Source organism: Plectropomus leopardus, chromosome 17 (genome assembly GCF_026936395.1).
Source record: "Plectropomus leopardus strain MGB_pleo_1.0 chromosome 17, ASM2693639v1, whole genome shotgun sequence".
Classification (NCBI taxonomy): Eukaryota; Metazoa; Chordata; class Actinopteri; order Perciformes; family Serranidae; genus Plectropomus; species Plectropomus leopardus.
In genome coordinates this window covers 13,002,269-13,022,871 of record NC_142192.1, presented here as the reverse complement: position 1 = coordinate 13,022,871, position 20,603 = coordinate 13,002,269, and the positions used below count along the sequence as shown (strand labels likewise).

At 39.8% G+C, this 20,603-nt stretch overlaps 2 protein-coding genes across 3 annotated transcripts in view; both read right to left on the bottom strand.

Annotated features, from left to right (window-relative positions):
• Positions 1-6,828, bottom strand: part of pum1 (pumilio RNA-binding family member 1) — a 37,041-nt gene extending 30,213 nt beyond the window's left edge. For both annotated transcript variants that reach the window (XM_042506102.2, XM_042506103.2), the window contains exon 1: positions 6,682-6,828. The gene's annotated coding sequence lies outside the window, so the exon portion shown is untranslated. The remainder of the gene's footprint in view (positions 1-6,681) is intronic.
• Positions 6,829-9,744: 2,916 nt separating this feature from the next.
• nkain1 (sodium/potassium transporting ATPase interacting 1) lies at positions 9,745-20,170 on the bottom strand. Its single transcript, XM_042506353.2, has 8 exons — positions 19,477-20,170; positions 18,794-19,163; positions 17,270-17,407; positions 17,091-17,171; positions 15,813-16,010; positions 15,531-15,591; positions 13,411-13,492; positions 9,745-12,170 (listed from the first exon to the last, which is right to left on the bottom strand). The coding sequence occupies exons 2-8, from the start codon at positions 18,845-18,847 to the stop codon at positions 12,161-12,163; spliced, it is 624 nt and encodes a 207-aa protein (XP_042362287.1). The 5' UTR covers positions 18,848-19,163; positions 19,477-20,170; the 3' UTR covers positions 9,745-12,160.
• Between the last annotated feature and the right edge of the window lie 433 nt (positions 20,171-20,603).

Sequence of the window (20,603 nt, the reverse complement as noted above, 5' to 3'; positions counted from 1 at the left end):
TGATCGGATCAGCTGTGATCAGATCGCCTAATCAGTTAATGACCCCAAAACAAACTCCACAAACTGCTGCTGACGAAAAAAAAAGATCTCATGAAGAGTTCTGCCTGCATTACGTTAGCAAAAGCATCCAGACCGGTGTGGCATAGTGCATTCTGGTTGTTGCAGGCTTTCTACCTCTTGAGCAAATATGAATGCCACAGCTTTTTCAGTTTTCTCTGGTCATATAGCACCAATTTCAGAAAGTATTTGCATTTTTCTACTGGATTGACATCCCATTTTGTGATAAGACCATCTTTCCAGCAGTGAAATACTTCTTTAACACAGCATCATGAAGTACAGCCTACAAAATGACCATAAATTGGAATCAACACCTGATTATAGAGGCTAACTTGACATGAACATTGTAACCTTTGCAAAGTAGGATTTATTGCAGGGCTGTTCTACTAACTGCATGAAGTTTGCATAACTTCAGGTGTACCTAATAAACTGGCAAATGCAGATATGAGCATACAAATGTGTTTTAACAACATAAATCCAGTCAGAGTGGTGCAGCAAGTCAGATTAATCTTTTTAACTATATCCCACAAGAACGCATGCACTGAGAACTAAGTCCTTATTCCAGCTTACACTGTACAAGCAAACAAAGACAACCTATGATCCACGTGCCCAACTCCATAAGAAACTATCGTGATAGAAGACAAAACATAAAGTAAAACATATGGGTCATCTTATCCAAAAATGGTTCGTGATAAAAGTTTAGAATCAATGCTGCTGTTCTATAAATCCCTTGATACATCATACATCTATGGAAAAAGTAAGCACCATGTCATCTAAAGCAAACTGTGCAAACACATCTCTGACATTTTAGAACAGAAATGGGTCTCTCACTTGACAACTTCAGGCACCCGAGATGCAAAAAAATCTAAACAAATATTGTACCTTGATCTGGTTCTCATGTAAACTACATCTAGCTGTCAGTTTATTTGGTACACCAAGCTAAAACGAATGCAGCCTTTGTGTTTGCTAATACTTTGTCCATCTAATGAGTGACGGTAAACTAAATTTTATAAACACTGCTGGAGAAATGCACAACAATGCAACAGCACCTTAAACTGTAACCTCAAAACTAGGGTGCCGCAATTTATCAAAATATTATCAAATCACAATAAGGCCATGTGCAATATAAAACTCGCAGAAGCTTCAATTTTTTGACAAAGATAATTTGTCACAACATACACTTAATAAATTAAGCAATGTGGTGCAACAGAGATGCCCTGGCCTACGAAATCAAATTCCAGACACAAGACTACATGTTTGAGAGCACATAGTTGGTTACAGACTCCAGCGAAAATCAAATCAAATCTATCTTTTTTTTGCGTGAAAATGAGAGGTGTACCTCATGAACTGACAAATGAGTATATACAACACAATGCAGTATAATGAATAATGTTGCCTGTCAGGAATTGCATCTAAAATTGCCTTAGAAGAATACATATTTTCACCCTGGCAGTTCACTACACTCACAGTCCCCCTTTGGCTTATTTTGTCTTTAAAATTAAATGAACTGTTTTAATAACATGTATTTTGGATGTACAATTGCATATTATTCTGCAGCACAGCACCAACAGAACTGAATGTAAATAGCCTAATTAGTTTAATCCAAAGTATATTACGAAGTTTATTGGTTACAGCCACATAAGGGAGAGCACTAAAATTAATCATACAGCAGGTCTAACATTCCTGGAGCAAAGCGGCAACCTGCCATTAAAGCTACTTAATTGCTGATAATCAGAGAAAGAGAGCTGGGATCAATAGCTACGCATATAAACCGGAGAATTACTTCACAAGCCGGCTCAGGAGACTGGTGATTTAACTGCCAACCTGCCTGTCTGCAGTCAGCATGACATACTGTAAACTTTACTGTACTGCTGTATGTGGCTGGAAAAAAACATACCCGCTCTAACTGTGGACCGTAGATATAAAAGTTGCCCACAGAGGAATCTCATAAAAAGTCTCTATGTTAAGCACGGCCGAATATTATTTCCACACTAAACAACAAGTGTGCTGCCCTTCCCTGGTTCAAGGTGTTCTATCCACAGGGATGTGGTTGTTTTAAAAACCTGTGCAGGCATGGCTTTAGGTGGGATATGGTTGCAGATCACAGCTGATTGTAGAAGTCCACATTGGTGTGTCACACCACCACAGGAGTACATACTGCTAGTTTATTAAGAACACTCAACTGAAAGCAACACAATCCGATTAGAGATGTTCCCATGCCATTTATTCCTTCCAGATACTAATTTTGATACCTTAACATTGCATTAAAAACATATCAAAAACAAAAAAACAGCTGTGTACTACTAACCGTGTGTGGATGTGATATGATTGCAATCATCGTTGTACGGCACATCTCAGGTTTAACCTTCTGTAAACACAGAGGTATCGAAATTCACAAAAAACTGTGCCGTGTACACTGTATATGTTGCCTACTGGAGAGACACTCCAGTGTAAAATATTGCCAAATTGCTGACATTTTGCTAACAGCTAACACACACTATTAAATCAATTCTTCTTTGACTCTCTAAAAAAAAAAAAAAAAACAGGAGTTGCCAGTGGCTGCCTGCTGTGTAGGGTACTGTTTAAGTGCAACCAAGAAGAACTTTTTTCAAGGTAAAAACTGCCCTTTTATCCAGGTGTAAAACTAAGCTAGTTTAACTTAATGAATTACTTTGTATCAGGTCGGTGCTTAGACTACTTGTCAATACCTGACTTTATGGTCATTTTGGAGGCTGAAGTTTGTGGTGCTGTTAAATTGTACAGCATCTTACTGAGAGGTGTCACTGATGCTTTTTCTGTTCGTGTAGACTAAATATAAACACGGTGTTGTGCACAGAATTTAAGTGAATGTGTAATGGTGGCTGATGACAGTGTGTTTCTTTGTATCATTATGTGTCCCCCCTCTAAATTCTGAGGTTTTTGCAGGTCTGTGAACGTAGCGCAGGCAGAGGTCTTCATGACTTCCTTTTTTCTTCAGCAGCAGTTTGTGCTTAGTGGGGTGAATAACTGATCCATCATTCAGTCCAGAGCTGATCAGATCAGATCACTGGATGAGAGGAGCAGCTGCTGCGAGTGAATGCAAACTTCTAGACCCAGCAGAATGAATGGTTTCGTTTCACTTTCAATGCACCTGTAGTTTTACCGCTCCATGTGTGCCAAGAGTGCACTTTGCACTTCGAGAGTGTGGTGCAATCAATAAGTGAATGGTACAAGGTTTCCAACACATTTATTTACTTGTGGTGGGGTGCACCTGCATCTGCCACCACAAACAGATATTCTAGTGCTACTGAAATATATATACACTGTGCAGTTATTCATTGCTCTCTGAGCGCCAAGTGTACTGTTATCTCAGACAGAGCAGCAAACACCAGGAACAGTGAAAGTGAAACTTAATCTTTAATTTTTCTGAGTCTAAAAGTTTGCATTCACTCACTCTGCTTCTTCACACATCTATCGATCTGATCACCTCTGACCAGATCAACTGATCAATTATCCATGCCATAGAGAAATATAACTAAAGAAGAGTCCTGCCTGGGCTGGGTTAACGGACCAGCAAAAACAAAACATCAACAAAAATCTGAATTTAAACAAACGGCCACAGAATGATTAAAAAGGGGACACTATATAAATATATATAAAGGGAATTTTGCCAATGCCATCCTCCATCCATCCTCCAAAAACTGAAAATCTATTTGTGGCAGCAGATGCTTTAATCGTGGTGGGCCGTCACAAATAAGTGAATGTGTGGGAGGTCATGAAAAACACTGAGTGTAACACAATACAGATCAACAGCACCACAAACTGCATCTTCCAAAATGACCGTAAAGTTGAATAAACATGTCTCCAAAACTATATTAAATGTTATTAACTTTAACAGACTAAATTCCTTTAAGCCAGGTGTAGCTAATGAACTGGCAACTGAGTCTAGTGTGCAAATGGGAACTATTTAAATTACAACAGTAAGTTTGCACAAGGGAGGTTACAGAGTTTATTTTCCAAGAAGTGGGGACAAACTGGTGGCCCTTATTTTGAGAAGGCCAGGGAGGCCCTGTCATATAACTTGGGTAATGGGCGTTGGGCAGACTGTCATTATGTGTGCAATGATCAACTTAAGAAATATGCAACGTGCATGGTACACACTGTTTGGTGGTCGTGGTCATTATTGGGCAAAACAACTTCAGTGGTTTTCGGCAGTCACAGGGATATAATTTGTATTTTACAACCTCTTCTTATCCAACAAGCTCTAATCTCTGTTAAAATTACCAGTTTCGCATTAGTGTCCCTACAGGCCATGAGGAAATTACAAGCGGTTCTTTTTACACTGAGCCACATACAGTAATTAACTTTGCCAGAGTCTGTCTGACACTATGAATCCTCAAATGCATGCAGCTTTCTCTAAAGTCTACTGAAACCACTGTGCAACACACCTCCCCCTCCATAAACACAAAAAAACACAAGCTGACCGGCTGAACAACCCCAGTGGTGTAATGCAATTAAATAATATTACTTTGTCACAGCACTTCATTATTATTTGGGAGTATCTGTGCTTCACTTCAATTTCTATATTTCTGTTAACTTTCACATTTACTCCACTACATTTCCGAAATAAAATGTATTCTTTTAACTTCACTAAATTTCCCCTAAGCATTTAAGTTTCTTACTAAAAAATAGTGAAGGAACTGAGGATGCGAGGAGGAGATGAATGTACAAATAAAGGAATTTGGGGGGGAGACCACCACTGACCTTTCTTCTTTACAACCTTTAAATTGTAAAAGACTTTTTTAGACCAATTTCATGGTACAAAGAAATAATCTTCAAAATTTTCAAAATTCTGACTACTTACATTTTTATTAACATTTTTTTGGACTTTTGCTTTCCATACTTAAAGTTGAAAGCATAAGTTTTCAACTTTTCAATTCTACCCCAATGTATAGTCCCCAAGTGGTATTACTGTTAACACCACTGTCACAAAGACTAGAGGGTGGGCTCTCTGTTTTCCACAGAGCTTGACGACTATCCACAGACAAGCGATCGACACTATTATCATCAACACACAACACTGAAGAAAATAAGAACTGACATTTTCACTTAGGTAGTCAAATAAGACCATTGCTAGGGACTCTGGGAAGAAATAACTCAGCCAAAATATAGATTCAAATTGTGGAGTAAGGGTTTAACGTGAGATGGTTGCAAGATTTTGGCCATGTAGTAGCTTTTTACCAAACTTGGCCAACAATCATGGCATTTAGCACAGTTCTCCTCCAGCTTTTGTTGAGCAGCGGCTGATGCACTTCCTTATGCGCCGTAAATGGATCGTTCATTTTTCCCGGGAGATTGTACTTGGTGTAAGCAGAATTACACAGTGAAAGATAGGCTAATAACAAAGCAATGTTAATGCAATTTTTTCATTGTTCTGTAGTCATCACATTGTGCAATAAACACTAAATTCAGAACTGAATGTTAAAATTAAAACGTCTTATCTGGAGACTTTAACTACATTTAATATCATATATTTACTTTCAATACTTAAATACAGTAACCATCTGATACTTTAAGATTTTTTACTCAAGTAATATTTTCATTAGAGACTTTAACTTCTAAAGTAATTTTGTGGCAAGATACTTTTACTCTGGTGTGGCTTTCAGATACTTCACCCACCAATGGTTTTCTCTAGAGTCTGCTGAAACCACTATGCAACACACCACCTTCAGAAACACAAAAAAACACGAGCGAACAAGCTGAACCATGCCAAAAGATGAAAACAAACCAGCCTGCCCAGTGATCATTCACATCATGCGTTTGTTTTGCTGCTCCACTCTTCATTGAGCAACGAGGAAATGTTAGCTTTTTATTCCTCTGCTACAGCAGGTAGAGAAACACCCGGAAATCCACAACACCGTGGCCATTCCCCAAAGTGAAACGCACACGGCTTGTTGAGCTTCAACTCAGGAAACGGGCACTGTGCTCCACAATCTAACTGGGTTAATCATTATTCAATACCGGGGATCAATCCACCGCATACCGGGCACAGACAGGGGTGTGACAATACGAGCAACCTGCAGCTAGCACGAGATAGGTGTCTCAACACAAACATTTCCCTCCTAACAGACGTGACACACCGAAACCAAAGATAAGACGGAGAAGCTCCGTGAACGGGGTCGTCACGGTAACCGGGGGGGGGGGGTTCATTTTCATGCACTCACGCCAGTCTGGGATCTGTTGTGGAGGGTTCAATGCCCATGTCTACCAACAATAACACGGCCTCCAGACACAAGCTTAGCCCGGTGGCTAAACACGGGCTCCACACTGTGTTTTTAACAGCGGCAGCAGTCTGCAAACATCACCATTGTGTTTTTAATAAACACCGGGGGGTCTGTACCTGCGTGCCGAGCCCGCAGCCCCACAGGTCCCCGTGACGCGGATGCTAACAAAGGCCCGAGAGCTGTCTGGAGCGGAAGACCGACACAACGGGAGGAAGGAGGCAGGCAGCAGAAAGGGAGGCTGCTGCCGCACCAAATACTCCCGTTTATCCGCTCCCAGAGCCGCCATGGCGACAATACCCGCTCCGATGCGTGAATAAGCAACGCGCTGTGCTACCGAGACCGGGTTAGAGGTGATACTCACCGGCGGAGAGGGTGGATGGACGCGGATTTCGGCCCCAGTTTCTCTCTGACACCCCAGGCTTTCACTCCGACAACATGGCGGCTCGACGGAGGAGCAGGCGAGAGCGCTGCATGACGGGAAGGGATGAGAGCGAGCGTGCGGTTCATTGCGCCAACCGGGAGGGGAGGGTCACACCGGACCGGTCCCTTTGTTATGTTTGTAGTCTGTTTGGGTGTATTTATAACGCATTTTATTTTTATTTCATTCACTTTATTTTCAATGAAGCAACCTGAAGACATCTTTTTTTTTAAAGGACGTCATTAAAATATTCTCCAAAATAACTTATATGTCCCAATAAAGTTCAATTTTAGAAATCTATATTTATATTCACCATGAGACGTTATTTGTACTTGCAGTAGAAGACACAATATTTATCATTATATGGCGGACTGTACACAATGTACCGGGGTGTACATTACCCTAATGCAGCTGACTCCCCAATAATAGCAGAGCCATACGTGCCATTTTTCAACGAAATATTGTCTCTTTTACACATGTCATTGGATATCGGAATCAATTTTTAATTAAAATGAATGACAAAAGATTTGGATGCAACCTAATTGTGAATAACTGTCCTTCAAAATTATTCACAAGTCGGCTACTATCCTGCCAGCCATTACATGCAGAAGAATTAATAAAACAAAATTTAAAAAATAAACACGAACTGCACTTTTTGTGTGATGATCACTGTTTTCGCCCTTTTGGGCATTGTTCTCACACCAAGCAATTCCGGAGGGAAATTTTCAGATTCATCATGGGACATATATTTCAAGAGTGTAGATTATTTGGGGGAAATGTGGTGTTTGGCTTTCTCAATTACTCAAGAAAAGAAGACAAAGCATTTTTAAATAATTAATTTGATAATGATTTTAACAAAGTATACATAATAAGTTTAAAAATAAAAAATAATAATACTGTCGGTTTTCTGAAGAACATTGACCATTAACTATTCATTGATTCAACTAACAAAAAGGCTATCAAGACACTTGATACTGGTATGTGTTACATACCTAGCCTATTTAATGTAATATCTCCTGGCTTTTTGATATTGTTTTGTTTGTATCCCTTATATGTTATGCCGGATTTTTGTTACACTCTGCTGTATAAATAAAGGGGGAAAAGTGCGTCTCTATGGTAACGGGGAGCTTGCGCCACACGGCCAGCGCGCGTGCGGCTGCTGGACGCTCCGTGTCACCTCCGGAATGTAAGTGCGTGATGGGAAGAGGGGAGCGTGTGGCCCAAATAACAAAAAAATACCCATTCCCAAACATGTCCCAAACCGGTGTGTAGGTGACGTAATGCTACTAGATTATGGCAGCCCTGCAAGAAAATCAATGGTAATCATATGGAAATTTGTTTTAGGATAGGCTGCTCAACATGCTTCTGTGGGTCGGTCATACTGGATTGAATAACCTGAGTGTATCTATAAAGTATGTCAATAAAGCCACGGTCATATATTAATTTTGTACTTAGACCTATGTAAAAGTTGAGACAGGATCTTGTCACAGCATACACAATTACAAGCACCATATAGTCTTTTCTTAGGTTGTTTTTTTCTGTATTGTTCAGTTTTAAAGGAATGGGCCAACTTCACTCCCCATATGACTATTTGTGTAACAATTACTCAGCCAGTGTTGCATTGTGTTCATGAAGAAAACTGCTTTTCTCACATATCTCTGGTAAAAGAAGAATCCAAAAACATGGAACTTTCTCAAATTTAAGTCAAAACAACGGCAAAACTATATCAAAATGTGTTTTAAAAACTCCTTCACAACTCATGCGGTATAGACCAAGTTTCACTTATCCAGTCATATGCTCAGTAATTCCCCAAAACTTGCATTTTTCGCTAAAACCTTACTATTTAAAACTAAACTGAAAGTGTGATTTAGCTATGCTCTCTTCAAAGCCAGACTCCATTGACAAAAACAGTCATTTTACCTCACTGAACATGGGAGCTGCTGGTCCACCACTGCCTCAACCAGTTTGTTTATGTTATCCCCTTACTAAAAAAAAGTTAATGTGGATTCACCAAAGGCCAGCAGCCTCTATGTTAAGTAAAGTAAAAATACTATTTTTGTCAATGGAGTCTGGCTTTGAAGAGAGCATGGGTAAGTTTCACTTTCAGTTCAGTTTTGAATATTAGTATATATTAGTATATAATATTATATTTTTAGTAAAAACGCATGTTTGGAAAATACGAAGCATATGACTGAGTAAATGAGACTCAGATTATACTGCACAAGTTGTGTCAGAGTCTGTAAAGTAATGTTTTGATATAGTTTTGCTATTGTTTGGTGCAGTTCAACATTTTTCTCAGTTTTAGGATTCTTTGTTCACCACAGGCATGCAAAGAAAAAAAAAGTTTTCTTCACTAATTCACTGTAGCACAGGATGAGTAATAGATATATCAGTGTTCATTTTGGGGGTGAATTATTCCTTTCACATTGTCATGTGTTATATTGGCAATAAACTATGCTAAAATTCATCATAGGGAATTATACTATAATTATTAGTGACTCAACACAGTCAATGTTAATACACTAAAACCTTTTACTAACGTAATAACAGCTTCTTTTTTTTACAATCATACAAACTTAAACTCAACAGTGTTACTTTTGTCATAATGAATGAGCTATCTATGAAATTATTTTGACAATCCAATATTACATAATATTAATATAATACCATTGAAATTAACTTAAATGAAAGAGTCACAGTGAGGTCAATAGCACTGCACGCATGAAGTAAGTCACTTTATGAATAAAGTGTTATTTTTTGTAAGGTTGGGCTTTCTTTCTTTAAAATGCATCACATTATTTTGACAAATCAAATCATCACATCAACTCACCAGAGTGTATTTTATGTTTAATCTTCCAAACTAATCTGGCAAAAATGTGATTCTGTGCCCCATAATCCAGATATTAGTATAATGTAATCAAAACTAGGAATGAAAGCACTCCCTTTATTAAACCTTTTGTCACGCTCAATGAAACAAACGTGTCTACAGATGACAACAGAGGTGTATTTAATGTAGAAAGTGTATTTTTATTATTTCAAACTTCACCTGACACCCAATAAGGTCTTTACTTCATACCTGTCTCCTTTCTTTCCTCTTCATGTCTCCAATTACAGCTAGAAAAACCACTGATCATGACATATTCTCCCCTCAGGTCTCCTTTATCGCCATGCTCTGGTGTAAATCAGCAGATGGGCTGCAGAGGTGAATGTAGTTACTGAGAAAGATGATAGGGAGAATTAGCTGCAGATGGGTTAGAAGAGGGCAGCGGGAGGATTTCCAAAAAGAGAGAACAAGAGAAACAGGTATGAAGAAAAACTCTGATGTGCTCCCTTTTCCCCAAACCATACCCACCCCCTAATGCAACCCTCCTTGTCTAAATGGAACCAACAAAACAATCATTGGCTGGTTATTTACATGCACAGTATCCCCACTGCTCCCCCCTCCCCTCCCCTCCCCCATAGACACACTAATGCCTGATCCCAAAGCCATCTGTATCCCTAATCAACAGCATTACATGAACAGTAGGCTGAATTTATTTTCCTGAAAACAAAATATCCTGGCAATGGACATTTGACTTGGTTTTTCGCTGTAACGCGGAATTTTAAAGGACAAGTTTGGCAACATTTTACAGTTTGTCAACATTAAAGGACCAAAACCAACAACAAACCGATCTTACTAAACATGCTTTTTCTTCAGTAAAATACATTCTTGTCCAAAACTGTTATAAACACCTCAATGAGACACATTGTTGCACTGGGTGACCCGTTCCTTCGTTCTGATGAAGCTGGGCATTGTAGTTTATTTTGAGATGATCCCACACAGTATACCATCCTGGCACTATGAACAGTCACTAGAGCAGCACGTGTACAACTGAAAATAGTCCCCAACAAATGCACTATTTACTGCTGTCTTAGTCACATTTGCTAAAAAATCGACAGTGCCAAGCTGTTTTAGGATTGTTTTTTAGTATTTAAAAAAATGTTACAAATACTATAGTATCCGTCGGTGACTTTTTTTTAAGATTCACGCCTCCAGCAGTGAATGGGCTTTGGACTAAGATATACAAACAAGATGAGAAAGTTGGAAAGTATTGCAAAACAGATGAACCTAGTGTTGATTATGGTCATTAAATGTTTAAAATATCACCAGCCTGATCCTTTAAAAAACACAAAGTAACCATTTGTATATCAATGTATATCAATTAATCAGTTGTTGACATTGTGAAGAAGATGTTTTTTGTCTCCCATGCCTCCACAATAGAAGAAATCAAAATATAGATCATTTTTCATAATTTGGAGTAAAAATGGGATACATGAGTCGCACAGCTGGTCAAGCGTGTGCGTTTGAACTCTGCTCGATGGAGTGCAAGAGGCACATTATCTGTCTTTGCATGAGACTGTTTATGTGAAAGTGTTTAAAAATAGTAAGGTTTTAGTGAGCATACATGTGTTTGGGAAGTACTGAGCATATGACTGAATAGGTGAGAACTGAATTAAATTGCACCAGTTGTGTGAGTTTGTAAACGGACGTGTTGATATGGTTTTGCCGTTGTTAAACACGGCCCCTTATTTGCTGCAATTCAGTGAGAATTTTCACTGTACTTGGACTCAGTGGGAGGCATGCCAGCAAAACAAAGTTTTCTTCACAAATTCAATGTAACACGGGTGAGTGATTGATACACAAATGATTATTTTGTGGGTGATGTGTTCCTTTAAAAAGTTCCACCAGCTTTGTTATGCTACCTCAGCTGGTTTGTATTGTAAAAAAGCCCGAATGGCATCAGTGGTTTTAACCGCATGGAAGGAAGGATGGCTTTGGGAATGGGAATCGTAAGACTGCTCTAGTTCGACATCACCACATTCTAAAACGACGACAGGTACAAGCCGTGCCACTTTTTGTTATGTGACCCCACCCAAATCCCAACCCCCACCCCACACACACACACACGAGCACCCAAAAAAACATTCACAGGGACACCGAGTGGTAAGAGTCCAGGGTGCGACCACAAAGCACCAGCTAGTCCTGTGGAGTTACACAATCACACACACACACACATATACACACTTGTGGGAGTGTTGAGAGCTGGCAGTTTAGTGAAGTGTGTCTCCCGTGATTTGACAGAGGTGTCCCCAGCTCTTGTTCTCTGTAGCTCTCCTCCTCCTCCTCCTCCTCCTTCATGTTATCACACCACCTGGCATGCTGGTTCTTCCCTGAGCTCTGTACATTCTATTCAGGGCTGTATTTCTCTTTCTCAGACACAAGCACACATGCACACACGCACAGACGTCTCTCCCTCTGGGTGGGGTAAGTCCATTCCTCCGGTAAACTGTGACACACAGAGTGAGTGTAGTCTAGGCAACTGCTGCTTTCCATCCACAGTGACACTGTCAGGGTTTGGCCTGAAGGGGGCGCGACCAACAGTTAACCAGCCCTGGGATGCAGACAGGATGACATCAGGGGAATTCACATCGTCAGACATCAATATTAGGCCATACTGTACTTTGATATGACTGCATGAAAGGGGCACTCCGCTGATTTTACACATTAGGTTTGATAGATTCAGCATGAGAAAAACTGTTGTAATATGTCCTCTGTGACCCCGGAGGGAGCTTTTCAGTGTTTAAGAAAAACAACCCTGATAATGTCATTAGTGTTAAATGAGCCATTAACAAAAATCATGCATTACACCCACCAGTGAGAAGGACAAAAACCCAAACATATCCTATGAGTCATTAAATAAGAAACTTTCTCGAAATAATGTGTTTGTATCTAAAAATAAAGATATATTTTCTCAAAATAATTACTTAAAATTGTAAAAGAATGAGCAACAATATTAGGTTATTATTTTGAAATACTAAGTCATTGTTTTTAAAGTACTAACTCATTATTTTAAGAAATTTGGCCACTATTTTGGGATAATGAAGTCATTATTTTTAAAATACTAACTCATTATTTAGAGAATGTTTATCAAAATTTTATGATACTAAGTAATTGTTTTGAGATCATTAAGTCATTATTTTGAGATCACTCACTATTTTCAGAGTTTCTCATCATTATTTTGAGAAAGCCTCAATATTTTGAGATAAATAAGTGATTATAGTCAGTCTTTAAAATACAAGGTCGTTGTTTTGGGAAAGTTTAGCATTATTTTGAGATATTGACTCTTATTGTGAAATAATTGAGGGCTTGTGTCCGCCAAAGCATTTTTTCCCCAACTGAAGACATCCTTGGTCATTGTTTTGAGATAAAAAGTCATTATTTTGAGAAACTATGTGATTATATTACAATATTAAGTTGTTACTTTGAGAAAGTTTCTCATCATTTTGAGACAAGCCATTATTTTGAGATACAAGTCATTATGTTGAAATATTACAACATTACTTTAAAAAAGTTTCTCAATATAATGACGATATAATGAGAAGTAGGAGGCTAAGTAACGATGCCTGTAAGCTGCATAGTGAAAAGTGTGGGACGCAGCAGACCTGGGGACTAATAGTCACAATGTCTCAGCCCTTGTTACATTGATCTCTATCTGTGACGGCCCCCAAATTTTTATAAGTACAACATTAAATAGCTGGCGTAACCCTTGAAAGACAAATGTGCCACAAAAAGATCAAAACGAGTAAGAACAAAGTAGAAAAAGTGTAGAGAATGCTATATTTGTAACTCACGTGTAAAGAGGCTGCAGCTGCAGATGAGAGGACTTCTGAGGAGGCTGGTAGCCGTACGAGTCAAAACCACCGATGAAATCAACTTCAAAAGGAGAGAGAAAGAGAAGGGGATGACATCATTCCACTTTCCCTTAAACCTGTATTTTTAATCAAGTCTTGTATTTCAAGATCAGATTCTGTTTTGACATGAAAATCTATTAAGGCATCGGATGGTGCTGCTTTCAGTATACCTGTATAACACTGTAAACCCACTGTGACATCAAAATCTGCCCCGATACATCATCTTCCTCACTGCGTCCATGTCATTGATACATAGTTCTAATCTTTCTCCATCGATTCAAAGGAACAAACTTAAGTGGTGCCAGCTGAAAAACAAAATCATCCCTGATTGTCTGCATAAGTGGAAATATAGACCAAAAGTTAGGGATCTGTTTTATCCAGAACCAAGATCTGACATTTTAATAAAATGACTCCTATGATGTTGTATTATTGCTTTCTTCTCTGGAAATATTGGCGGTTATTAGTTTATTGCATGTATATTGGTATCAGGTGTATATTTTGGCCAAGACAAAGCAAGACGCTGCAGAACAGAAATGCATAAGATGTGACTGAGCTAATGTAGAAACATTATTTGTGGTCCACAGTTTGATGAAAGTTTTTTTTTTATAACAGTTAAAAATCCTGCTCAGTACATTGATCACAGTTCTTTATAGAAACAAATTTAAATGGTGCTTGTCCAAAATTGTGTTTTGGAGATATTAAGAAAATGAAAACATCATTACTGTATTTTTTTTTTTACACTATCGAATAATTAGATTGCTATTAGTCTAAAAAAAAAAAAATCAAGTATTAGTTGGAAAATATTATAAATACATAAAAAAAACATTGTATGTCATTGTTATTTCATGATCACTAATATGTTATAAGATGCATAGAATTATGAGATTGCGTGCTTTTCAGGCATCACAGACACAACATGACATGCCCTTTCAAAGGAAATCAGTCTTATGATGTAATATTCTAATTATGGGCCTTAATTTCCCCTGTTGCCTGAGAGTGAAACACTCAGGAAAACCACGTGAGGAAAAGAACAATTCAGACACGCAGATGGCACACCCAAGCCCACAGACAAGCACCAGCCAGCAGACAGGCGGACAGTCTTGACAGTGGGATTTTTCGGGCAGACATCTCTAAATTACTCTCCACAGATGGAGTTCTCGGATCACTAAAAGGGAATCCTCTGCGATGATATTGCTCAACATGACTCAGGCAGGAGAAAACAATGAGCTAATAGCGCTCAGATCCAAAGCCGTGGGTCACCAACGCAAAGGTATGGAAGCCTTTTTCTGCCAGTGTGATGAAAAAAAAAGACCCTGTAAGTCACTGAAATAAGAAACATTCTTAAAATAATGATATGTATCTCCAGATAATGAGAACCTTTATCAAAACAATGACTTAAATACTGAGGTAGTATGTCAAAATAACAAGACATTCTCCCAAAATAATGAGGAACTTTATCAGAATAATGGGACACTTGCCCAAAACAGCTTACTTACTTATCTCAAAATAATGAGTTAGTATCTTAAAATAATGAGAAAGTATAAGAAAATAATAAAAATGTTTTAAAAATAATGAGTTTATATCTCAGAATAATGAGAAAGTATCACAAAATAATAAAAATGTTTTAAAAATAATGAGTATATATCTCAAAATAATGAAAAACTTTCTCAAATTAATGACTCAGTATCTCAAAATATTAAGAACAGTTCTAAAAAATAATGACTTAGTACCTCAAAATGAGACTTTCCCAAAATAATGAAAAGCTCGTCATGTATTTATTACATAATATTATTAATAATGGAAAAAATATTTTGAGAAAGTTACCAATTATTTTAAGATGTTTATAATTACTTTGAGATAAGTACGTCATTATTTTCAGATACCAAGTCATTATTTCAAGAAAGTTTCTCATTGCAGTGACTTACAGGATCTATTTTTGTAGCGGAAATGGGCTTCCATACAAAAGCCTTCTCTACAGTATGAAACAAGTAAATCTGATCAGCTGAGCAAGGTGCTGGAAGAGGATCAAGAAGCTTTTAGAAGAAGACAAAAGCACTCACAGCTGTCCTCGTCATCCTGGAAGACTTTGCTCACGTAGCAGGCGTACACAAAGCCAAAGAGCTGTTAGAGAAGAGAAATTAGGTGAATGCTCTTGTATAGCCTGAGTCACTGCTGACCTAAGAGCATCTGTACTGTGTATCACAGAAAATGTTTTAGCAGAGGGTTGAGGGTCAGCAAACTAAAAGGCAAAACAACAATTTTTCACAATGTTTATAAATATTTAGTTGCGTGTTTTCAAATATAAAAGAAACACACTGTATGAGCGTGCGTTTGATACGTACAGCCAATAGGATCTGAATCGCCGAACTCAACACCTCTATGTACTGGTAGTCAAGGAGACACCCGGAGACAGTGATGACATGGTGGTCGTCAGGGGCCATATGAGAGTCTAGCACAGGTGTCACCAGGCAACCGGGACCATGCTCCATCCACCACGAGCGATGAAGGGATGTGTTGAACGTCATGAGAAAGTCCCTGTCCTGAACACACACACATACATATAAATATGGCTACAGCTAACGATTATTCTTATTGTCGATGAAGTTTCTGATTAACAGAACAGTCTCCAAAATGTCAGAAAATAGTAAAAAAAATGCAAAAGGGCGGGATTACCACGGCCAAACAGTTCACAATAATAATATTACTATGATGATTAACTTAATTTATTGTGCATTTTGCGTCTTGTCTTTTTTGGCAAATATTACACTCAAAATACAAGTGTAGGGAGGTGTACAGAGAATGTCATATTTCTATCACTTCCAAATGAGGCCGATTGGAGTTGGAACTTGGGCTGCCACTTGAAAATCAGAGATTCGAATCATCAGTCGGAGACCCTCAGTCGACTGAGATTGCTTCAAGTCAATCAGTCTGGGGTTTGTTTTTTTTTTTTTTTGGTAGTCAGTGTGCTGTGCAGTGTACTTCTAGGGATGTTTTGGTCCCCAGATTTTGCTGCAGAATCAGTGCTCTTGACTTCTACGCTACTATTGCAGCAGCAGACCTGTAGACAGCAGCACAGAGGAGGAGAGAGGAGAGACCTTTTGCTTGAAAGTTGTGAATTTGCAGCTAACAGCAAATTAATACAGTACAATCTCTGGCTTTTTTTGACATCTAGTGCCAGAAAAAAATGTTGTTGCAGATTTGCAATCCATCGTTAGCACAGTTAGCTTATTTATTATATTGCAAAAATGCCGCTGTCACACTGACAGACTTTAAACTTTGTGTGGAAAACAAAATGAATCGATGAACATTTGTATTGAAGAGACAAATTGTATTCCAGTGGCATAATTGTGAGTCGGGTATAATCCTAACTGGAACCAAATAACTAAGACTACTGCCGTCTGACCTGTGTATGAATTCCAGTTGTAACCTTTTCCATTAAATCCAAAAGCTGTTAGTGTATGTTAGGGTTTTTAGTTTGGGAACCAGTGGAATAAACAATTAAATGATTACAAAAATATAACTCAACTAAGCAATTACATAATTAAAGACTGATAACTTAGAGCAAATCTGTCCAAATTGCTAAAAACATCACACACAACCTCAAGACACACAAAACTTACATGAGACAGGTTGCCAACCTCCAGGTAGAAACAGATAATGAATGAGTTCCAGCCCACCCAGAGGACCAGCCATACTGCATACTGCCAAACAGACACAGAGAACAGCTTCAGTATGAGAGTAACTGCATCAGTGCGAAGTAAGCAGGAGCTGTGCATCAGAGGGTGAGGGCTATACTCACAAAGATAAGGTATCGGAAGCGAAACTGCACGGTGCCAAACATGCCCAGGATGACGGCCATAATGTGCAGGAAGTTGGCCAGGATGGGGGCCCATTGGTACCCTAGAAAGTCAAACACCTGCCTCTGCAGGGCTGCCACCTAGGGGACATGGGGAGGGGTCAAACACCGTACACACGTTAGAGGAAAAGACACACACACTTACACAACGGAGCACATATGCAAATGCAACACACACAGAAACACGGCGCACACATGTGATCAAGGTTTCACACACACATACTGAATATACACACAGACAGTGACAGGGACACACATACACAGGTCTGCCGCAGTTGTTTCCATGGTAACTGCCTGGAGCACCAGCCAGTCCAGTGACTGTAAAAGAGGAGCACCCCCCAAAACTAATGAGAATCTATGGGCCGAATCCTCCTGCTACACAACAACTCATCAGCCCCGCAAACAATAGCTTGAATAACTGGCCCTCACACTGCTGTGGTCCATGCCAGCATCACTACAGGAATAGCTGATACTGTCTCATATTACACACTTATTACATTTTAGAGGGATAGTCTCAAGCTATTTGTAGGCTAACTTTAACTCCAGAATGGAGACCAGATGGTGAACAGGGCCTCCTTGTCCCTCTTGCGCTTAACATTCACATGGTTTTGTCAGAATGGGGCTATAACCCCTCTCTCTTGTAGGCCACCCCCTGACACCAAAGCACCCCCTCCTGCCCTGCTCCCTCTGCTTCAAAGACACACACACCCTCGCCTGTAATGTGGCATGGCATCCCAGCAGCTGCAGCTCAAAGCTTTTTTAGTGTGACTGTACAGAGAGGCTGGGCAAAAATTGATTACAATGTGCGTGTGTGTCTGTAGCACGCTGTTCTAATTATATCATCATGGTGAGTGAGGAAAGAGGCAGCCTTGGCCACACACATCATACACACATGTTCTATTTCTAACTTCACCTACTGGTTTTATACACTGTATTGTGGCATAAGACACATAGGCTTTTATTTTTAGACTTTTTAGACACTTGACACACTCAGCACATTATACATATTTATAATTTTTAACATTCACAGACAAGTGCTAATTACTATATTTCTTACATTTTATATTGTTACACACTTTACACCCTGAGCACATTATATTTATTTTTGAATATTTACATAGTAGTGCTACTTGTTTTATTATTATTAGTTTCTATTTTATATTTTTACACACTTTACACACTCCGCATATTATTTTTATTTACATTTGTTAAATATTTACATACTAGTGCTAATTGTTGTATTATTACTGTATTTCTGTTATGTATTTTTATATACTTTGTGCTGATACTTATTTCTACTTTCTATAAGTCCCTGTGCTTGGCATTATTATAAAGACTACAGCGAACCCTGGGATCAATAAAGTATTTCTGATTCTCTCTCTCTCACACTCACACACACACACACACACACACACACACACACACACACACACACACACACACACACAAACACTAACACACACTCACCAACTGCAGTGAACATATCACCAGCAGCGTGCATCTTCCGTCGCACTTCCCCATCTTGGAGGGCTCAGGACGCGGCTTGGAGCCGCGGAGGCTCCGGGGGAATGACGGGTCCCCGGTCAGATCCAGAATGCCTGTCCGTCTCAGCTCACACCATTCCCGGCTGAATAGACCTGTCCAAGGCCGCCGCCTCCTCCTGTAACGCTGGTCCGGCCCTTCCTCTCACAGCCAGTGACCCATCTCGGCCGCTGGTTTTGTCGGTAAATACCAATCGCGAGGTGAAGAGGAGGAGGAGGAAGGGGGGGGGGCGTCCACTTCACACCGGCCTGCTGCGGTCCGACCACCACCGACAACCGAATCACCTCGGCCACACCTTCCGGAGAGGGGACACACAAAGACACAAAGAGAGACGGAAAGCTGTCATAATGTGCCCCGGGCTACAGACAGAAATGAGCATCATATGATACCGAATCACACGGGGGTGGAGGGGAGGAGGGGACCGACCCCGCAGTGTTACTACGGCTAACGTTTGGCTACATGCGATCCGCTCCGGACACAAAGCAGCCCGTTGTGACTCACGGTTTTTTATGAACGGGAGAGTCCTCGTGCCCCCTCTACCCCCGTCGTCCCGCTCTCCTCCTCCTCTAACTGCTCAGGAAAAGAAGTTAACGGCCAGATCTGCTCACCAGTACCGGGCTGTGGTGCTCCTTCGCTCCGTCTCGCAGCGTCTTTTGTCAACAATCGGTGCCGGGGCGGGCGCAGGAGGAGCCGGGGGGGGGGCGAGGGGGTGGGGGCTCTCAGTCACCGCGACCCCCTCGAGGAGGAGCTGCATGGATTCTGCAGCCCCGCGTGCGTGCGCGTGGCCGTGCGGCAGCCCCGCGAGGCGTTTGAAAAGGAGCACAAAAGAAACGGGGGCTCGCGGTGGTGAAGGAGGTTCATACAGCCGAAAATAATAGTCTGTAATCGCCTCCATCTACCATCCGAGTGGAGATATACACACCGAGGAGAGAGCGGCTGTCCCGCGGTCCCGCTGCTCGTCTCCTCAGCCTGCGGTTATTCAGAGCGGAAGGAAACACAATTAACAGAATTGTTTAATTCCAGCTACTTACCAGGAGCAGCACCACCACAGAGTAACACATTAGGGTCGTTAAATTAAGCCATCTCTGATGTACAGGCAGATAATGACCGCTTTGGGTCATCGCATGGCCATGTGACAATCATTTCAACAAAACCATTACATGTCAGATCTAGTTTACTGCAATCAATCTTACATTCACCAAAACATGAATGTCTATCAAATGAAAAAGTGATTAGTCAGATGAAGCATGTTCTCCTTTATCTTGACATTTTTATGGTGTCTTATATAAAGTCCTGACAATATTGATTAACTTCACTCTTCATAACATATATTTGGACAAATAATTAAATTTTATGCTTTATTTTAAAAAGGACAAGAAGATGTAAGACTAGCTGTATCTAGTGCTCTTAAATTGGACATCGCTCTGCTCTGTATCTGCATTGTTGATGTGGACTGTTTCAAAAAACTCTGATAACTTCATTTTACTCTAAAAAATCTAGTTGATATCCTTGAAAAATGCAAGTAATTATAATAATTGATGTTTACTTTGTAGCTAAGTGTAACAGTTACATAAATTGTGGTTACATTCAATTAATGTTGTAAAGTTGCTGCAACTTAAAAATGACAAGTTTATTGAAATCAGTCTTTCTAAGGTTTGGTAACCAGGTTTGGAGCCAAGGTTCAGTAAACCAAGTTTACCGTGCTGTATATCTGTATTCTGCTGGTTTCAAACTA

What these genes read in the sequence shown, in the direction of transcription:
- nkain1 (XM_042506353.2), bottom strand. Translation starts at nt 18,847, where the DNA reads ATGGGGAAGTGCGACGGAAGATGCACGCTGCTGGTGATATGTTCACTG. An exon ending in TGATATGTTCACTGCAGTTG is followed by an intron (nt 17,408 to 18,793) that starts GTGAGTGTGTGT and finishes CATGTCCCCTAG; the next exon opens with GTGGCAGCCCTGCAGAGGCA. An exon ending in AGGTTGGCAACCTGTCTCAT is followed by an intron (nt 16,011 to 17,090) that starts GTAAGTTTTGTG and finishes GTGTGTGTTCAG; the next exon opens with GACAGGGACTTTCTCATGAC.